Below are 16,713 nucleotides of genomic sequence, written 5' to 3'. Positions count from 1 at the left end.
ATTATAATGGAGTCTATGGGAGAGAGCCTTAACGTAATTCGGAGCTTTCTGGATCTCATACCTGTATAAGGAGCTTTATTTTTTTTAAACACACTGCTATTATTCTGAACACAACTGTATATATATATATATATATATATATATATATATATATATATATATATATATATATATATATATATATATATATATATATATATATATATATATATATATATATATATATATATATATATATATATATATATATATATATATATATATATATATATATATATTGAAAAGAAGGTCAGCACACTCTGTATATTCAAGGTGAAAAAAGTGTTGATTTATTCACACATCATCCGACGTTTCGGTCCCGCATGGGGACCTTTCTCAAGGATACAGTGCAATAACAAAGATACAATTAAATACCCACCCCCCAGTGTATTTTGGGCGCCAAAAATGATGTCACCAGTCCATATAAGGCATGTAAGTCCATCTCTGTTTCAGTTTGCCTTTTTTTTCAAATAACAGTTGCAATATCTCTTTTTACCACCGGGTGTCAGTGTCCAATCCAATAGTGTATGACTGTGTCCATATAGTTTGCAACATTGTGAAAAAAATATATAAGACTTAAAAAAAGACTTAAAAAAACTGTATCATTTTACATACAGACAATAAAGGATACTGTTTCTACTTACACAGCAGTAAATACATTCTTTCTTCACATGGTTGTTAGCATTTAATTTCTTATGGAGCGGAAAACACAGAACCTGTCAATATGACAAAACCAAGTTAGGTTAGGAAACAGTTTAGTTGTAGTTGCCCATTTAACCCTTTGGGGGCTACACAATCTAGTTCAAAGATCCAGAAAGCCTCTCTTTTCAATAGCAGCTTCTCAATGTCACCACCCCTTGGCGGCTTAGGTACATGATCGATGGGCATGCATTTAAACTGGGCAGGACTGTGTTTGGCCTCACGCCAGTGTTTGGCCACGGGCTGCTGGGCAATGTCCTGTTTACTAGGATCAATAATCCTATTAGTATCTAACGCTGCCCTAATGCTCGCCCTATGCATGCTAACCCTTTCTTTTAGCTGCCTCACGGTTTTACCGCAATAGAGGAGACCACATGGACATTTGATGATATATACAACCATGGTGGTTGTGCACGTCATCCTTTGTCTGATCTTGTAGCTTTTGCCAGTCCTTGGATGTCTGAACTCCGTGCCCAAAATCAAGGTGTTACACACAACACATCCTGTGCACCTATACACCCCGGGGCGTGGTGTTAAGAAGTGTTGTACTGGGGTTTGAGCATATTTGCCCACTGGATCAGAGGGACTCAAATGTTCCTTGAGGTTAGTATTCCTAGAATAACTGAACCTCGGCCTGTGTGGGACCCTTTTCCCCATCACTTCATCACTAGCCACTATCTCCCAGTAGTTCATCACAGCCCTCTTGGTGTCCCTACTATGGGGATTAAACTTACTGACATAATACATATCTTTCATATCACCACCCTCTACGTGATGCACCTTTTTCTGTAACAACTGCTCACGATCCATTAATGCGACAGTGTCCATGGTTTGTCTGATCAGTGATTGTGGGTAACCCCTCTCTAGGAATTTCAAGCCCATTTTCTCAAGGTCAATTTTCTTCTGTTCAGGGTCACTGTCTATACGGGCCACCCTCATCATCTGAGACTTGGGGAGTGAGTCAAGAAGGTGCCTAGGGTGGTGACTTGTATAGTGCAAAAGTGTATTTCTGTCAGTATCTTTCGTGTAAATCCGTGTCTGAAGGGCCCCATTACACTTATAGATTTGGACATCCAAGAAGCTGATTTGCTGTGAACTATAATTTGAAGTGAGTTTGATTGGTGTGTCTAACTCATTGAGTGATTGTACAAACAATTCCAACTGTTCAGAAGGCCCTGTCCACAAAAAAAAACAGATCGTCTATGTAGCGCCTATAAAAACTGCCATGCTTTTTAAAGAGATCATGACCGTATACATATTTGCTTTCAAATTCATACATATACGCATTGGCATAGGCTGGCGCTACCCTTGAACCCATGGCGGTGCCAGTGCGTTGTAAATAGAAATCTCTCAAATTTGAAGTAGTTTTTGTGCAGCACAAATTCAAGAAGCTGCAACATATATTCAACTGGTGGACCCTTATAGTTGGAATTGTTAGTTACTAGCCCTTTTACTGCTTCAATGCCTCTATCGTGAGGGATGCAGGTGTGTTGTGCTGTGTTTTCCGCTCCATAAGAAATTAAATGCTAACAACCATGTGAAGAAAGAATGTATTTACTGCTGTGTAAGTAGAAACAGTATCCTTTATTGTCTGTATGTAAAATGATACAGTTTTTTTAAGTCTTTTTTTTAAGTCTTATATATTTTTTTCACAATGTTGCAAACTATATGGACACAGTCATACACTATTGGATTGGACACTGACACCCGGTGGTAAAAAGAGATATTGCAACTGTTTGAAAAAAAAGGCAAACTGAAACAGAGATGGACTTACATGCCTTATATGGACTGGTGACATCATTTTTGGCGCCCAAAATACACTGGGGGGTGGGTATTTAATTGTATCTTTGTTATTGCACTGTATCCTTGAGAAAGGTCCCCATGCGGGACCGAAACGTCGGATGATGTGTGAATAAATCAACACTTTTTTCACCTTGAATATACAGAGTGTGCTGACCTTCTTTTCAATATTGCTACAAACTTGGTCGTGCACCTCTGGCTTCGTCTATGACCGAGTGCAGGCACTGTCTGATATTATATATATATATATATATATATATATATATATATATATATATATATATATATATATATATATATATATATATATATATATATATATATATATATATATATATATATATATATATATATATATATATATATATCTTATCTCAGTGAACATTACCTTTGCTGATGGTCAGATTGAATTCAGTGAAGCAGCAGGAAAGGCAAGATGAGCGTCTCAATGTGTATTTTACATTTATTCAGGCTGCAGCAAACACTTGTAATTCTTTCATTCCAGACAGTAAGGGACGTAAACCCTTTTACTACATTTTATTTAAACATGGTAAAAAATATCAAACATCTAGCTAAAGCTACAAATAAACAGGGGGAGTGTTCTGGGCATTATTATGTAATAAAAGGCACTAAGTGTGCCCAGGAGCAATAATCCATAGCAACCAATCAGCAGGTAGCATTTACTGGTCACCTGTTTAAAAGCAAACATCTTATTGGCTGCTATGGGTTACTGCTCCTGGGCAAACTTTGTGCCCTTTATTACATATGGGGACAGTGTGATGACTTACAGGGGGTTGTGATAATTTAACAGGGGGAAGAAAAAAAAAAAAAAGATGAGAGATGTAAGGTTAAAAGGAAAGGCTTATAACTATGGGTGAAGTGTCATGACCTTTAGCTGCCATCTTTACAGTGAGTTTACAGGAGGCGCCCACGACATTCTGTGGATCCGCAGCAGCACAGGAGTTTCTTGCCTTCTACACTGCCAACCTCATAATTATAATCCCACGTGAGCTCAGTACCAGCGCGGATCCTCCTACGAGACAAGAGACAACTGTGAATCTCCAACTCTTAAAAGGGGTCATTCACCTTTAAAGGAAAACTATCCCCCCAAACAATGTAGGTCTCTATAAAAAGATATTGCATATAACAGCTCATATGTAAAAACCCTGCTTTATGTCAATAAACCATTTTCATAATAATATACTTTTCTAGTAGTATGTGCAATTGGGTAATCAAATAGAAAACTGCCATTTTAAAAAAATAAGGGCCGCCCCCTGGGATCTTACGATTCACAGTGCACACAAACATAAACCATACTTGTTAGGTCACATGAGCCAATTAACAGACAGAGTTCTGTCTTTTGCTTCAACACCTGTTACAGTTAGAGCTGCAGTATTTCTGGTCAGGTGATCTCTGAGGCAGCACACAGACCATCACAAAATGGTGGTTCAAGGCAAGAGATGTAAAAGGGCAATATTTACTTAAATGTATATTGCAGTTTGGTAAGATTCTTTAATAAGTCACTTAATATGATATAAACAAACCTATTGCTCAAGTGTTCTTTTTGGGGGTATAGTTTTCCTTTGAGTACATTTTTTAGTATGTTATAGAATGGCTTATTCGAAGCAACTTTTCCATTGTTTCTTTTGTTTTTTTTTTATAGTTTGAATTATTTGCCTTCTTTTTCTAACTCTATCCAGCATTCAAATAGGGGTCACTGACCCCTTCTAAAAACAAATTCTCTGTAAGGATACACATTTATTGCTATGGCTACTTTTAATTATCTTTTGTATGCAGGCATCTCCTATTCATATTCCAGTCTCTTATGCAAATCAATGCAGGGTAATTTGGACCCTAGCAACCAGATGAAATTGAAAAAAGTTTAAGGGATTTTTATGATGTAGTTTTTATTACACGGTTTACACTACAATATAAAATGTCATTCCTGAACCAGCAAGTGTATTTATTTTAGTTGTAATATTGGTGTGTAGGTGCATCTCAGGTAATTTTGCCTGGTCATGTGCTTTCAGAAAGAGCCAGCACTTTAGGATGGAACTGCTTTCTGGCAGGCTGTTGTTTCTCCTACTCAATGTAACTGAATGTGTCGCAGTGGGACCTGGATTTTACTATTGAGTGTTGTTCTTAGATCTACCAGGCAGCTGTTATCTTGTGTTAGGGAGCTGTTATCTGGTTACCTTCCCATTGTTCTGTTGTTAGGTTGCTGGGAGGGTGATATCACTCCAACTTGCAGTACAGCAGTAAAGCGTGACTGAATTTTATCAGAGCACAAAAAACACATGACTGGGGGCAGCTGGGAAACTGTCTAGCCCCATGTCAGATTTCAAAATTAAATATAGAAAAATTTGCTCTTTTGAGAATTGGATTTCAGTGCAGAATTCTGCTGGAGCAGCAGTATTAATGGATGCGTTTTGAAAAAAAAACATTTTCCCATGACAGTATCCCTTTAAATAACTCAAACCACAATAAAAAATGAAAACCAATTGCCTCAGAATATCACTCGCTACAGCATATTTTAAAGGTGAACAACCCCTTTAATACTACACAGACCACAGAACTGTCAGTATGGGGACATCTAGTGGCAGGAGACTGGATTACATTTCAGGCTGCTAAATGATGAGACAACGACTTACTTGCTGGCGAAGAAGGCCACCCAAGGGAAGCGCAGATCATGTGTATCCACAAACACATTCTGTACAAAGAGATTGGGGCTGCAGCTATGCTGTAATGGGACATGGAAAGAAAGAGATGTAATAACATTACTGGGCCAATCAGATATCATTTATGAGAATTCCACTGGTCTAGGCCAATTCAGCGGCATTTTCAGCATCTGCCGTCACATGAATGGAACTTACATTCAAGTATCGACCCAAGTTGCCTTCAAGTTTTGCATCAATAATGTAACAGGACTCCTCCCCATCGAAGAACTGTCGCGTGGTCCGGCGTCCTACTCCTCCCTCACCCGACGCCATGTTGGTTTTCACAGTGATCCCGTGGGTGGATTTTAAGGCAAAGCCTCGGGTGGATTTTACAGCCACTTGTCTTTTTACAGGTCCTGAATAGACAAAAAGAACTAAATACCCCAATGTAAAGCATTATAAATCTTCCTCCCACACCTTCTAGCCATTGTAGTTGTGGGAATTTACTTCTTTCAGCCAAACCCTAAAATAATACAAAGCTTTATTTTTTTGCTCATTTAGAGGTGAGCAGAATGAACTGACATAATGAGTAGATGGTCTGCCTGTAAGCAGAGCTCTCATGACCCCAGTACAGGTATGGGACCTGTTATCCAGAATGCTGGGGATTTTTCGGCTAACTGATCTTTCTGTAATATGGATCTTCATACCTTAAGGGGCAGATTTATCAAGGGTCGAATTGAAAATTTGAATTTTTTTATGGTCAAAACACTCAAAATCGACTAGGGAGTTATTCAAATTCGATTTTTGAGATTTATCATACACTGGCCCTTTAAGAACTCAAATTCAATTATTCTCCACCTAAAACCTGACAAATTGCTGTTTAAGTCAATGGGAGAGGTTCAGGGATTAATTTGGAGTTGTACGAGATTTAAAGCTTTTTTTCTTTTTTTATAAATTGATTAATAGATTTCGATTGCTCGAATTTTGAGTTTAGGGGAGTTTTTAAATTCGACCTTTGATAAATGTGCCTCCCCGTCTACTAGAAAATCATATAAACATTAAATAAACCCAATAGGCTGGTTTTGCTTCCAATAAGGATTAATTATATCTTAGTTGGGATTAAGTACAAGCTACTGTTTTATTATTACACAGAAAAAGGAAATCATTTTTAAAAATTTGGATAAAATGGAGTCGATGGGAGACGGCCATTCCATAATTCAGAGCTTTCTGGATAACGGGTTTCCGGATAATGGATCTTTCCGTAATTTGGATCTTCATACTAAGTCTACTATAAAATTATATAAACATTAAATAAAGCCAATAGGCTGGTTTTGCTGCCAATAAGGATTAATTATTTCTTAGTTGGGATCAAGTACAAGCTACTGTTTTATTGTTACTCAGAAAAAGGAAATTATTTTTAAAAATCTGGATTATTTGGATAAAACGGAGTCTATGGGAGACGGCCTTTCCTAATTTCTAGATAACTGATCCCATACCTGTACAGACAAAACTGTGGAGCCCCCAGCTACATAGAAAGTTAAATAGCCCCAGTACAACAAGAGGATAATAAACAATTACTACCTGAAAAGCAAAACATTAAAGGGGTTGTTCACCTTTGAGATAACTTTTAGTATGATAATAAGATTGGTATTTTGAGACAATTTGCAATTGGTTTTCATTATTTGCTGTTTTTGAGTTATTTAGCTTTTTATTCAGCAGCTCTTCAACTTGCATTTTGAGCAATCTGGTAACTAGGGCCCAAATTTCCCTAGCAACCATGCACTGATTTGAATAGAAGAGATTGGAATATGAATAGGAGAGGCCTGAATAGAAAGACGAGTAATAAAAAGTAGCAATAAACATACATTTGTAGCCTTACAGAGCATTTGCTTTTTAGAAGGGGTCAGTGACCTTCATTGAAAAGCTGCAAAGAGTCAGAAGAAAAAGGCAAATAACTATAAAAAAAATAAATAATGAAAACCAATTGAAAAGTTGCTTAGAATTGTCCATTCTATAACATACTAAAAGTTACTTTAAAGGTGAACCACCCCATTAAATACGTGTAATAACAATGGCTCCGATTGGCTCACGTGCCTGAATCAGCACTCACCTGCATTAGTAGCTACGTGCTTCTTCTCCTCTTCCTCGTCAGATCCAGATGAGATTGTCTGGATATCGTCACTGTCATTTGCTGTGGCCTGAGCAGCAGGTTTTTTGCTGCCGTTGGTCCCACTTCCCACCTCACTCTCTGAGCTGCTGGAGAGGGTCAGAACTTCCTAAGGGAAACAGCAACAATAAAACTCAATAATCCAGCCAAATAGTCATCTGGGCTCAGATTACAGCACGGAGGGAGAGAGGAGCAAACTGAGCATGCTCAAGCCCTAGCCCTGGCCTGGAGGGTTAAGCTGAAAACAGGAAGTCTGATACAGAAGCCCATGAGTACACAATAGAAGGAAAGAAATGTCGTGTTTCTTTTGACAGAGGACTCAGAGCAGCATTACTATGAGGGTTTACTGGTGTATTTATATAGACCTTTCTGATAAAGCTTACTTACTTTTAACCTTTCCTTCTTTAAAGAATGTAAAATTGCCAAGGGTGCTTTACCAAGCACTTTGGCAATTTACATTTTACTTTAATAATTTATCAACTGCCAATATTATCAATTTTGTAACAGCGCCACGGGCTAATCTGTTGATTTAACTGTACAGTCAAAGAGATATACCTCCAGAAGGAAAACAGAAGAGTGCTCTGAAGTTGCACTGGAAGGAGATGAGAAAGGGCATCTGAGGATTCTGATCTGTTTTTTGAGCAAAGTAACATCGGAACATTTTCCTTCTGAAGGTTTAGGTCTTTAAATGCATTTAAATGTTACATCAAATGATCAGCAGGTGGTGGTGTTGCGGTTACAAAATTCATTATATTGGCTATAAAAAAGTTATCATATTAATACAGAGAGAGAGAGAGAGAGAGAGAGAGAGAGGTCTATCTTTATTCTGGATAATAAAGCATAGGCATTAGCATCATATTCTGAGTATATTTCTTTATTCTACAAACAGTGAGCATATTGTGCATTTGTGATTAGCCGGCCCATGTAAAGCTGTAATTGTGACAAGGAAAGGTTCTTACATCGGTAGGTTGCGCTGAGCTCGACTGCCGCCTGATCTGGTGCAATGCGGTTTTGCTAACGGGTCGTCGCACGCCATCTTTTTTGGCTGGAGCGGGATTGTAGCCGTACATCCGGTTTCCTTCTCCATGCCTACAGCGAGAGATGACAGTCAGCTGCACAGACAGCGTTGCTTGTTACAAAGGGTATATGTCTATTTGCATGCTTACCCTGGGTATTTGCTCGCCTCTTCCGATTCCTGAAAGGAGATATATTAACAGTTTAGATTGTTTTTTCCCCCAACATTGGACTACCAACCATGCACAGACACACTTCTCAGGTGCCTGGACTACTGGGGTGGATACTCCTAAGGTTATTGCAGCTTTTCTGATTATAAGAGGAGAACTAATAAACCTCCAATTAAAAAAAAAAACCCTACACACTACCCTACATAGATTTCCCTCCCTTCTTCCCACCTGCATAGGTGAATTAGGGGCACTTTCATGGGTAATCACTAGGGATGCACCGAATCCTTCTGCCCATCCGAATCCTAATTTGCATATGCAAATTGGGGGCAGGGAGGGAACTCACGTGACTTTTAGTCACAAAAACAAGGAAGTAAAAATTTTTTTCCCATTCCCACCCCTAATTAGCATTTGCAAATTAGGGTTCGGTTTTCGGCCAAAACGTTCGTGAAGGATTCGGCCGAATCCAAAATAGTGGATTCGGTGCATCCCTAGTAATCATAATTAAGACCAAGTCAACCTGTTAGATAAGATACTTATTTGCCATTATATTACAGGCAAACATACTGCATAATATTATAATTCGACACTGCTCCATTCAGCCGCTTGATTGGATGTCTAGATTCTTGCAAGTCGCCGAGACAGCAATGGACTGGTGCTGAGCCTGGAGACCAATTAGATATATATCTATATATCTTATAATACACAAAAGCCATGAATATCTTGTAAATTATATCCTTATAAACGGTGAGTTCTGATGTAATTTCTGTCACATGACTCACTGAAATTTGTGTATTATAATAAATAAAGTACCCCCAGTTGCAAAATATGAGGATATTAGAAGTTACCTCGGAGTTCTATGACCTGTATAAAAACACTCGGCCTTTGGCCTCGTGTTTTTATATGGTCATGAAACTCTTCGGTAACTTATAATATCCTTATATTTTACAAGAGGGGGTACTTTATTCACTATATAATACACAAAAGCCATGACTATCTTATAAATTATATCCTTATAAACTGTGACTAGTGATGTTATCAGTTATAAACGGTGAGTAGTGGTCATTTTTGTCACATGACTCACTAAAACCTGTGTATTATAATAAATAAAGTACCCTCTTTTGTAAATTACAAGGATATTAGAAGTCAACTCGGAGTTCCATGACCTGTCTAAAAACACGAGGACGAAGCTTATAATATCCTTATAATTTTCAAAGGGGGTACTTTATTCAATATATATATATATATATATATATATATATACAGTAATATTTTGATATTCCAGTAACCAGGATTTGAGCCAAGGACAATTCAACTTAACAAAAAAAAAAAAAGTAAAAAAAAGTAACAGGCATCTTGGAAAATGGTACCTATGCAAACTATTTCTATTAAAATGTAACCTTTACAAATCCGAATAAGACTCCAAAAATTTCTAATAACTAGGAGCAAGCCAATCTGTAACCTGCTAGATAAGATACTTATTTGCCATTATACAACAGGCAAACATATTGCATAATGTTATAATTAGACACTGCACCATTCAGCCACTTGATTGGATGACTAGATTCTTGCACAAGAATGGATGAAAGCAATGGATTGGGTCTCTCAGACAAACCTCTCACCTTAGGTTTATCTGCTTCTGGTGCATCTCCCATCTTTAGGGAAGACCTACTGTCAGAGTCCATAATAGAGTCTGCCATGGTGTTTGAACTTAGCCAGGAAGCCACTTTGTTCTTGGAGGTCTCCTCGGGTAGTTTGCAGTCATTGGTCTCATCCCGACTGGTTTGTCGGGCCAGAGCAGAGTCCTTGGAAGCAGTCTCCGACGTTCCGTTCTCCTTCTGGCCTCTTGTTGTTCTGCGGGTGGCATAACTGCGCCACACTGAGCTGGTTGTGATGTCCTCGTTCTTGCCAAAATTGTCATCTGAACTGTCGTTGGACTCGTCCTGATCATCGCTGCCGCTGTTTTCCTCGTTGTCCTCTTTGAGGTCGACGCCGCTGCTATCAGAGGAAGACTTGGCGTCGCTCTCATAGCCTTCCTTATAGTTCTCAACACTTTCTATGTGGTCCAAGTTAGCAAAGTACTCGTCACCCATCTCCAGACCTTCTTTGTCTGCAAAGTCATCTGTGAGGATCTTACCTGCAAGAGAGGACACAAAATCAACCTCAAGGATGGAGCTTTATTAAATGGAAGCTCTTTTAAATGGATAGCCATGCATGCAACTATATTACTTTTCCTTTAAAGGAGAAGGAAAGGCTAAAACTAAGTAGCTTTAACAGAAAGGTCTATATAAATACACCAGCAAACCAACAAAGTAATGCTGCTTTGAGTCCTCTGTCAAAAGAAACACCGCATTTCTTTCCTTCTATTGTGCACACATGGGCTTCTGTATTCAGCTTAAACCTCCAGGGCTTGGGCTTGAGCATGCTCAGTTTGCTCCTCCCTACCTTTCCCCCCTGCCTTCTCCCCTCCCTGCTGTAATCTGAGCTATGAGTGATCAGGGAGAGATTCAGGCAGGAAGTGATGTCACGCCAAGCTAATATGGCAGCTGCTATCCTAAACAAAGAGTTTTCAGAGCGGTTTACTCAGGTATGGTAAAGCATTCTGCAGATAAATATAGTGTTCTAGCTTTCACTATTGTGGCTAATCTATTGGCAATAATCTGCTTCCGTAGCTTTCCTTCTCCTTTAATAGTCCTGCACATTTAAAAATAACAATTTCCCCTTGGTAGAAGCCCATGGTACCTGCATAGATGCAGACAAAGGAGCCTTTTGCTATATCATCCAAACACCGGATCCCCCAGCCCTTGTTTTGGGTTTTGAAGAGTTGGAGGCGCACCTGGAGCCCATGTTGTACAAGGCGGTTGTTGCACATATTAGCACTGCACTTGCATCTCTTGTTGCACTCGTACACCCTAGGTGAAAAGAAAGGAGTTTTTAAAAAAAAAATAAATTAACAGCATGTGACAGAAACAAAAATCCAGAATGTATGAATGTATGTATGTGCATTGGTAAAGCATTGACGACACAAAGACTACAACCCATACAACGAAATAAAAAAAAAACAAGTTGAAGTTTGCAATTGAAACTACAGTAGAACCTCAATTTTACATCCCCTAATTTTAAGTTTTCCCTCATTTTACATGTTGTTTTGTGGTCCCACCTATATATTATGCACAACACATTTCCCTGGATTTGACACCATTTTTTTCTGATCTCCTGAAAACGTAAAACGGGGGTTCTACTGTATATCCTATACTGAAGCCGCAACAAGAACCTTGATTCCATTTGCATTTAATGTGACTTCTGTGAAAGCTAATAAGCAGCTGAGGGCTCAGGAGGCCAGTATGATTTTGGTCAATGTATACAAGTGTGCTGGTGGAGTGTGTAGGGTGTGCAATGTGCTGCAAAGCAACAGACTTGAAACGTGAGACTCTTGAATATGTGTTTGAAGTGGATGAAGCTTATACATGGTGTAAATGTTTAGCCTTCCGATTCAGTTTCCTGCATGCAACTGAAAATGCCACCTGCTTGTCAGGAGTTATTGATCGATGCACCTAAATTATAAAAATTCAAGCCCTATACAATACATCTGATAGGCTGACTTCCAAATTGCTAATTTAATATAAGCTTCCTCATACTGAAGAAACTTTCTAAATACAATTAAAAATTCTGCATTGTTTCTGAAATAATCAAGTTCATCTTCACTATTCCTCTCTCAGCATCTGTTTCTCTTCATTCTGTCTTCATGCAGCAGTTGGGTGTCAGATTTCCCTAATACACAAGGGGGGTTGTGGGAGCACCCGCATTGCTAAGTAAAAATATATAGAAGTATAAGGGAAGTGCTACTGACATATCCAAATGGGTCAGTGCACATTCCCTGGGCCCCTGTCTAAGTAATTTAGTAGATATGCAAATGCATGTGTTCACAAAGACAGGGGTTTTAGTTGCAAAGTTATGATCATAAAGTTGAAAAAAGCCACCATACCACGTCAAGGTAAACCCCATATGGCGGTCCCTAACTTGTTTACCTACCAGTCATAGTATTGAGGATCCTGTGTCTCTCTGCATAATAGCAATAGTAAAGTAAAAAATATGTGTCAGATTTCCCTCCCCGTTCCTAATTATCTTATGCAAATTAGGGTTCGGATTTGGTCGAATCAGAATCCTGCTGAAAAAGGCCGAATCATGGACTTGGTGCGTCCCTACACTCAAATAGCTGATTCCAGTACCAATAAGATCTAACAAAATAACTGCCTCTTGCACAAATTCTGCATGTAGAGAGACATGATGTCTGGTGAGTTTAATAGTGAGCTCTAATACATCTTCTAGGCAAAAGGAGGCCCCCTATAAGATATATTGGATCTAACTGTCAATGAATATCTGACACCCAACTGCTGCATGAAGAGAGAATGAAGAGAAACAGATGCTGAGAGAGGGATAGTGAAGATCAACTTGATTATTTCAGAAACAGTACAAAATATTTAATTGAGTATAGTTAGAAAGTTTCTTATTTCAGTATGCTGAAGCTTATATTATTGTGATAGTTCCCGCTTTAAACACTAGCAACCAGATGGCTGTAAAATTGCAAGTGTCACAGCAACATTATCAGTATATGAATACATGAAGCAACATTATCAGTATATGAATACATGAAGCAACATTATCAGTATATGAATACATGAAGCAACATTATCAGTATATGAATACATGAAGCAACATTATCAGTATATGAATACATGAAGCAACATTACCATGGTAAAATGCACCTTCCTTTATTACAATAAAATGCAGGTGCAGAGAGTAGAAAATATTTCCGAGCAGATGTGGGTTAGAACAAAAAGCAAGCGACTGAGCCAAACTTTGATTTACATCCAACAAACTGGACCTGAGTAACTCAATCTGTCATGAGAGACAGAAATGACACTTTGGGAGACTGTAGGATCAGACTAATAGGATTTTAACAACTCAGATCTTTTGCTGCCAAGGCAACAATACAGTGAGCCAAACTTTTAATCTACACATACGAAAAGCTCCTGGATGTGCAGATGCTCTTGCATCTGAATGACTGGTCAAGTCCCAGATAAATCACATATGCAGGCTCATCAAGGCCATCTAGAAAAGGATTTTCCGGTAAGTAAAAAATCCTTATTTCTCTAGTCCGGCCCTTCCTGTCATTGCAGACACCATGGGGACGTTCAAAAGCTGTCCCACTTAAGGGTTGGGTTCAGATAAGAATTATAGTTGCACAACTGCAGCCTGAAGCACTTTTCTACCAAAGGCTGCCGGTGCTGAATGAAACACATGTAGTTTGTAAAATTTGGCAAAAGTAGATAATGAGGCCCAAGTGGCCGCTTTACAGATTTGTTCTGGGGTAGCTAAATTTTGCAGAGCCCAAGAAGTACTAAGAACTCTGGTGGAATGTGCCTTGACCTTAAATGGTCTGGGCTTCTTACTAAGGTCATAAGCACAATTAATTGTCTCTACTAGACATCTGGCTATGGAACGTTTGGATGTCAGAGACCCTTTATTAGTACCATAAGTGACTAGAAAAGCATCGGTCTTCAGCTGCAATTCTGGCTTACCCATCTGGTGGAGAGGCATCCGAGGCAGGAACACTAGTGCGGAGAGTGAAATTCGGCTCTTAAAAGTACAGGAGCGGGTTTTTGCCGCCCTTGGAAATGTATATGGCTCGGCCGCCTGAGGCATTAGCTGAGCGCCCCTGTCGGTCTTTCTAAAAGACTTGGATCTGTCAAGATAGTAGCGTATTGCTCTGACTACATCTAGTTTGTGTAATGCCTTCTCCTTGGGATTAGATGGCTTTTGACACAAGGAAGGGAGATTAATTTCTTCATTCATATGAAAGGCTGAGACCACTTTGGGTGTAAAGGATGGGATTGTTCTGAAAACTGCCCTATCCTGGTGTAATATGAGCCATGGTTCTTTGTGGGATAAGGCCGCTAAGTCCGAAACCCGTTTTGCTGATGTAATGGCTAAGAGAAACGTCATCTTCCAGGTAAGACATTTTTGTGAACATGACGCTAGCAGTTCAAAGGGGGGTTCTTGTAGAACATTGAGCACCATAGTGAGATCCCAGGGGGGTGTAGGGTCTCTATATGGTGGCCTGACCTTGCCTACTCCCTGCACGAATTGAATTATATCTGGTTCTCTTGCCCACTGATGCTGGAGCAATAACGACAGAGCTGAAATTTGACCTTTTATTGTAGCTAAGGACAAACCTAAGTGGAAACCCTGAGTGAGAAACTCAACTACAGTTTGTGTTGTTGCTCGCTTCCATGGGATAGTCATGGATTCGCACCAGCCTAAGAATGTCCGCCATGTCCAATAGTATACTTTAGTTGCAGATGGCTTCCTGGCATGCATTAATATGTCCGTGGCACCTGCTGAAAACCCTTTTGACCGCCATATTTCTGCTTCAATAACCAGGCCGTTAAAATGTAGCCTTTGTAGATTGTCGTGTTTTATTGGACCCTGAGTGAGTAAGTCTGGTCGGAAGGGCAGACGCCACGGGGGAGCTGATATGTTGATGAGTTTGGAGTACCATGCTCTTCTCTGCCAATCTGGGGCAACGAGGATGGTTGTCATCCCCTCCTGCCTCACTTTGCGTATTATTCTTGAAAGAATTGCAAGGGGTGGAAAGGCGTAGACCTTGTTGAAAGTCCAGGGTATGACTAAGGCGTCCACATATGCTGCCCCTGGGGCCAGTGACCTGGTGCAGTATGTAGGTACCTTGTAATTGTGTCTTGACGCTAGCATGTCTATGTCTGGTAACCCTCATCTGGACTACAGCTGTTGAAATATCTTTGGGTGAAGTGGGAGTGCTCTGAACTGATCGTCTAGAATCGTGAACCTCAGATATTGTTGGGACTCCTTTTGGATGGGGACATGAAGGTAGGCATCCTGAAGGTCTACCTTTGTCACGTAGCACCCGTGTCATTGACATTAGTACTGACCGGATTGATTCCATGCAGAATTTTTGCATGGACACGAAGGGATTTAGGGACTTCAAATTTAGTAACAGTTGGAATGACCCGTCCTTCTTTGAAACTAGAAATAAATTTGAGTAAAATCCCCTGTAACGTTCCGAGAAAGGAACAAATGTAATAACATTGTTGTTGAGTAGATCTGCAATTATGTTTAGTAGAGCAGTCTAGGTTGTCAAACGGAAGGCGGTATCCTTCGTTGATGATGGATAGTACCCAATTGTCTTGTATGTGGCTGTGTCACTGTGGAAAGAATTGTTGAAGCTGTCCGCCTACCTTTGCTGCACACGATCTGTGGAAGTCAGGTTGAGTTGGCCTGTCTTGTTTGGTTGGACCAGGCCAGTCAGCCCTTTTTTGTTTCTCCAGCTGGGTGCGGATTCCGAAATGTGGGGCTTCGGAAATTGCGAAAGGAGTGTCCTTGTGCCCTCCATGACCTATTGTACGGTCTGTTTGATCGTTCCATTCTGGGTCTCTTTCCCAATGGCAGGAAAGTGTTTTGTCCCCCGTGACCTCTGTGATGATTTGCTTTAGGTCAGGACCGAAAAGAGAATCCCCAGTGAATTTTAGATTTAGTAACTTGGACTTGGAGGCTGTGTCTCCAGACCAATGATGCAGCCATAGTGCTCTCCTCGCTACTACTGAGTCAATAGCAGCTTTGGCTGCCAATCTACCGTGTCCATGGCTGAGTCTGATTGGAAGGCTAAAGCAGAACTAAGCCTTTGTAGTTCCTCATAATTCCTAAAGGGGAAGAGGATTTTTTAGGAGTTCCTGGCACCTGAATCTAGCTGTGCGTGCTAGGCCTGCAGATGCCACAGCTGGTCTGAGAATAGCGGAGGCATGTGTGTAGCCCCGTCTTAAAGAGATTTCCATCTTCTTGTCCATTGATTCCTTGAAGGCAGTGTGGTAGCGTTGTGTTCTTTGAGAGACAAGCTATTGCGGAGTCTACTTCAGGAGCCTTGTCACAAACCTTCTGCTGCTCCTCTGGAATAGGATAGGTGCTAAGGAAGCACTGAGTTAATGTTAGGCGATGATCTGGTTTAGACCATTCATTTTCAGTTAGCTAGCTCTAGCTGTGTATCCATATTAATGTATCTGTATAGCAGAGAAAAATTTGTTTCTGAACTGTACCCGGTTTGTACCCCCTTAGTTGTATGCATATTAGATGCCTG

The 16,713-nt window shown here is 39.8% G+C and overlaps 2 protein-coding genes across 7 annotated transcripts in view; both read right to left on the bottom strand.

The window, feature by feature from the left end:
- Positions 1-326: 326 nt before the first annotated feature.
- Positions 327-2,768, bottom strand: LOC121397558. Its single transcript, XM_041574434.1, has 2 exons — positions 684-2,768; positions 327-570 (listed from the first exon to the last, which is right to left on the bottom strand). The coding sequence occupies exon 1, from the start codon at positions 1,678-1,680 to the stop codon at positions 778-780; it is 903 nt and encodes a 300-aa protein (XP_041430368.1). The 5' UTR covers positions 1,681-2,768; the 3' UTR covers positions 327-570; positions 684-777.
- A 215-nt stretch (positions 2,769-2,983) lies between these two features.
- The window catches only part of setdb1.S (SET domain bifurcated 1 S homeolog), a 47,743-nt gene continuing 34,013 nt past the window's right edge, over positions 2,984-16,713 (bottom strand). For all 6 annotated transcript variants that reach the window (XM_018233430.2, XM_018233431.2, XM_018233433.2 and 3 more), the window contains 8 exons: positions 11,286-11,455; positions 10,166-10,680; positions 8,529-8,557; positions 8,322-8,451; positions 7,306-7,471; positions 5,412-5,611; positions 5,190-5,278; positions 2,984-3,571 (listed from right to left, as the gene is read on the bottom strand). In XM_018233430.2, coding sequence (XP_018088919.1) covers positions 3,454-3,571; positions 5,190-5,278; positions 5,412-5,611; positions 7,306-7,471; positions 8,322-8,451; positions 8,529-8,557; positions 10,166-10,680; positions 11,286-11,455 — 1,417 coding nt within the window. In that variant the 3' untranslated portion in view covers positions 2,984-3,453. The remainder of the gene's footprint in view (positions 3,572-5,189; positions 5,279-5,411; positions 5,612-7,305; positions 7,472-8,321; positions 8,452-8,528; positions 8,558-10,165; positions 10,681-11,285; positions 11,456-16,713) is intronic.

The sequence above is a fragment of the Xenopus laevis genome, chromosome 8S (genome assembly GCF_017654675.1).
Source record: "Xenopus laevis strain J_2021 chromosome 8S, Xenopus_laevis_v10.1, whole genome shotgun sequence".
NCBI classification, from domain to species: Eukaryota; Metazoa; Chordata; class Amphibia; order Anura; family Pipidae; genus Xenopus; species Xenopus laevis.
This window is presented reverse-complemented; position numbering and strand designations above follow the sequence as displayed.

Coding starts and splice junctions, on each gene's coding strand:
- LOC121397558 (XM_041574434.1), bottom strand. CDS start 1,680: ATGATGAGGGTGGCCCGTATAGACAGTGACCCTGAACAGAAGAAAATT.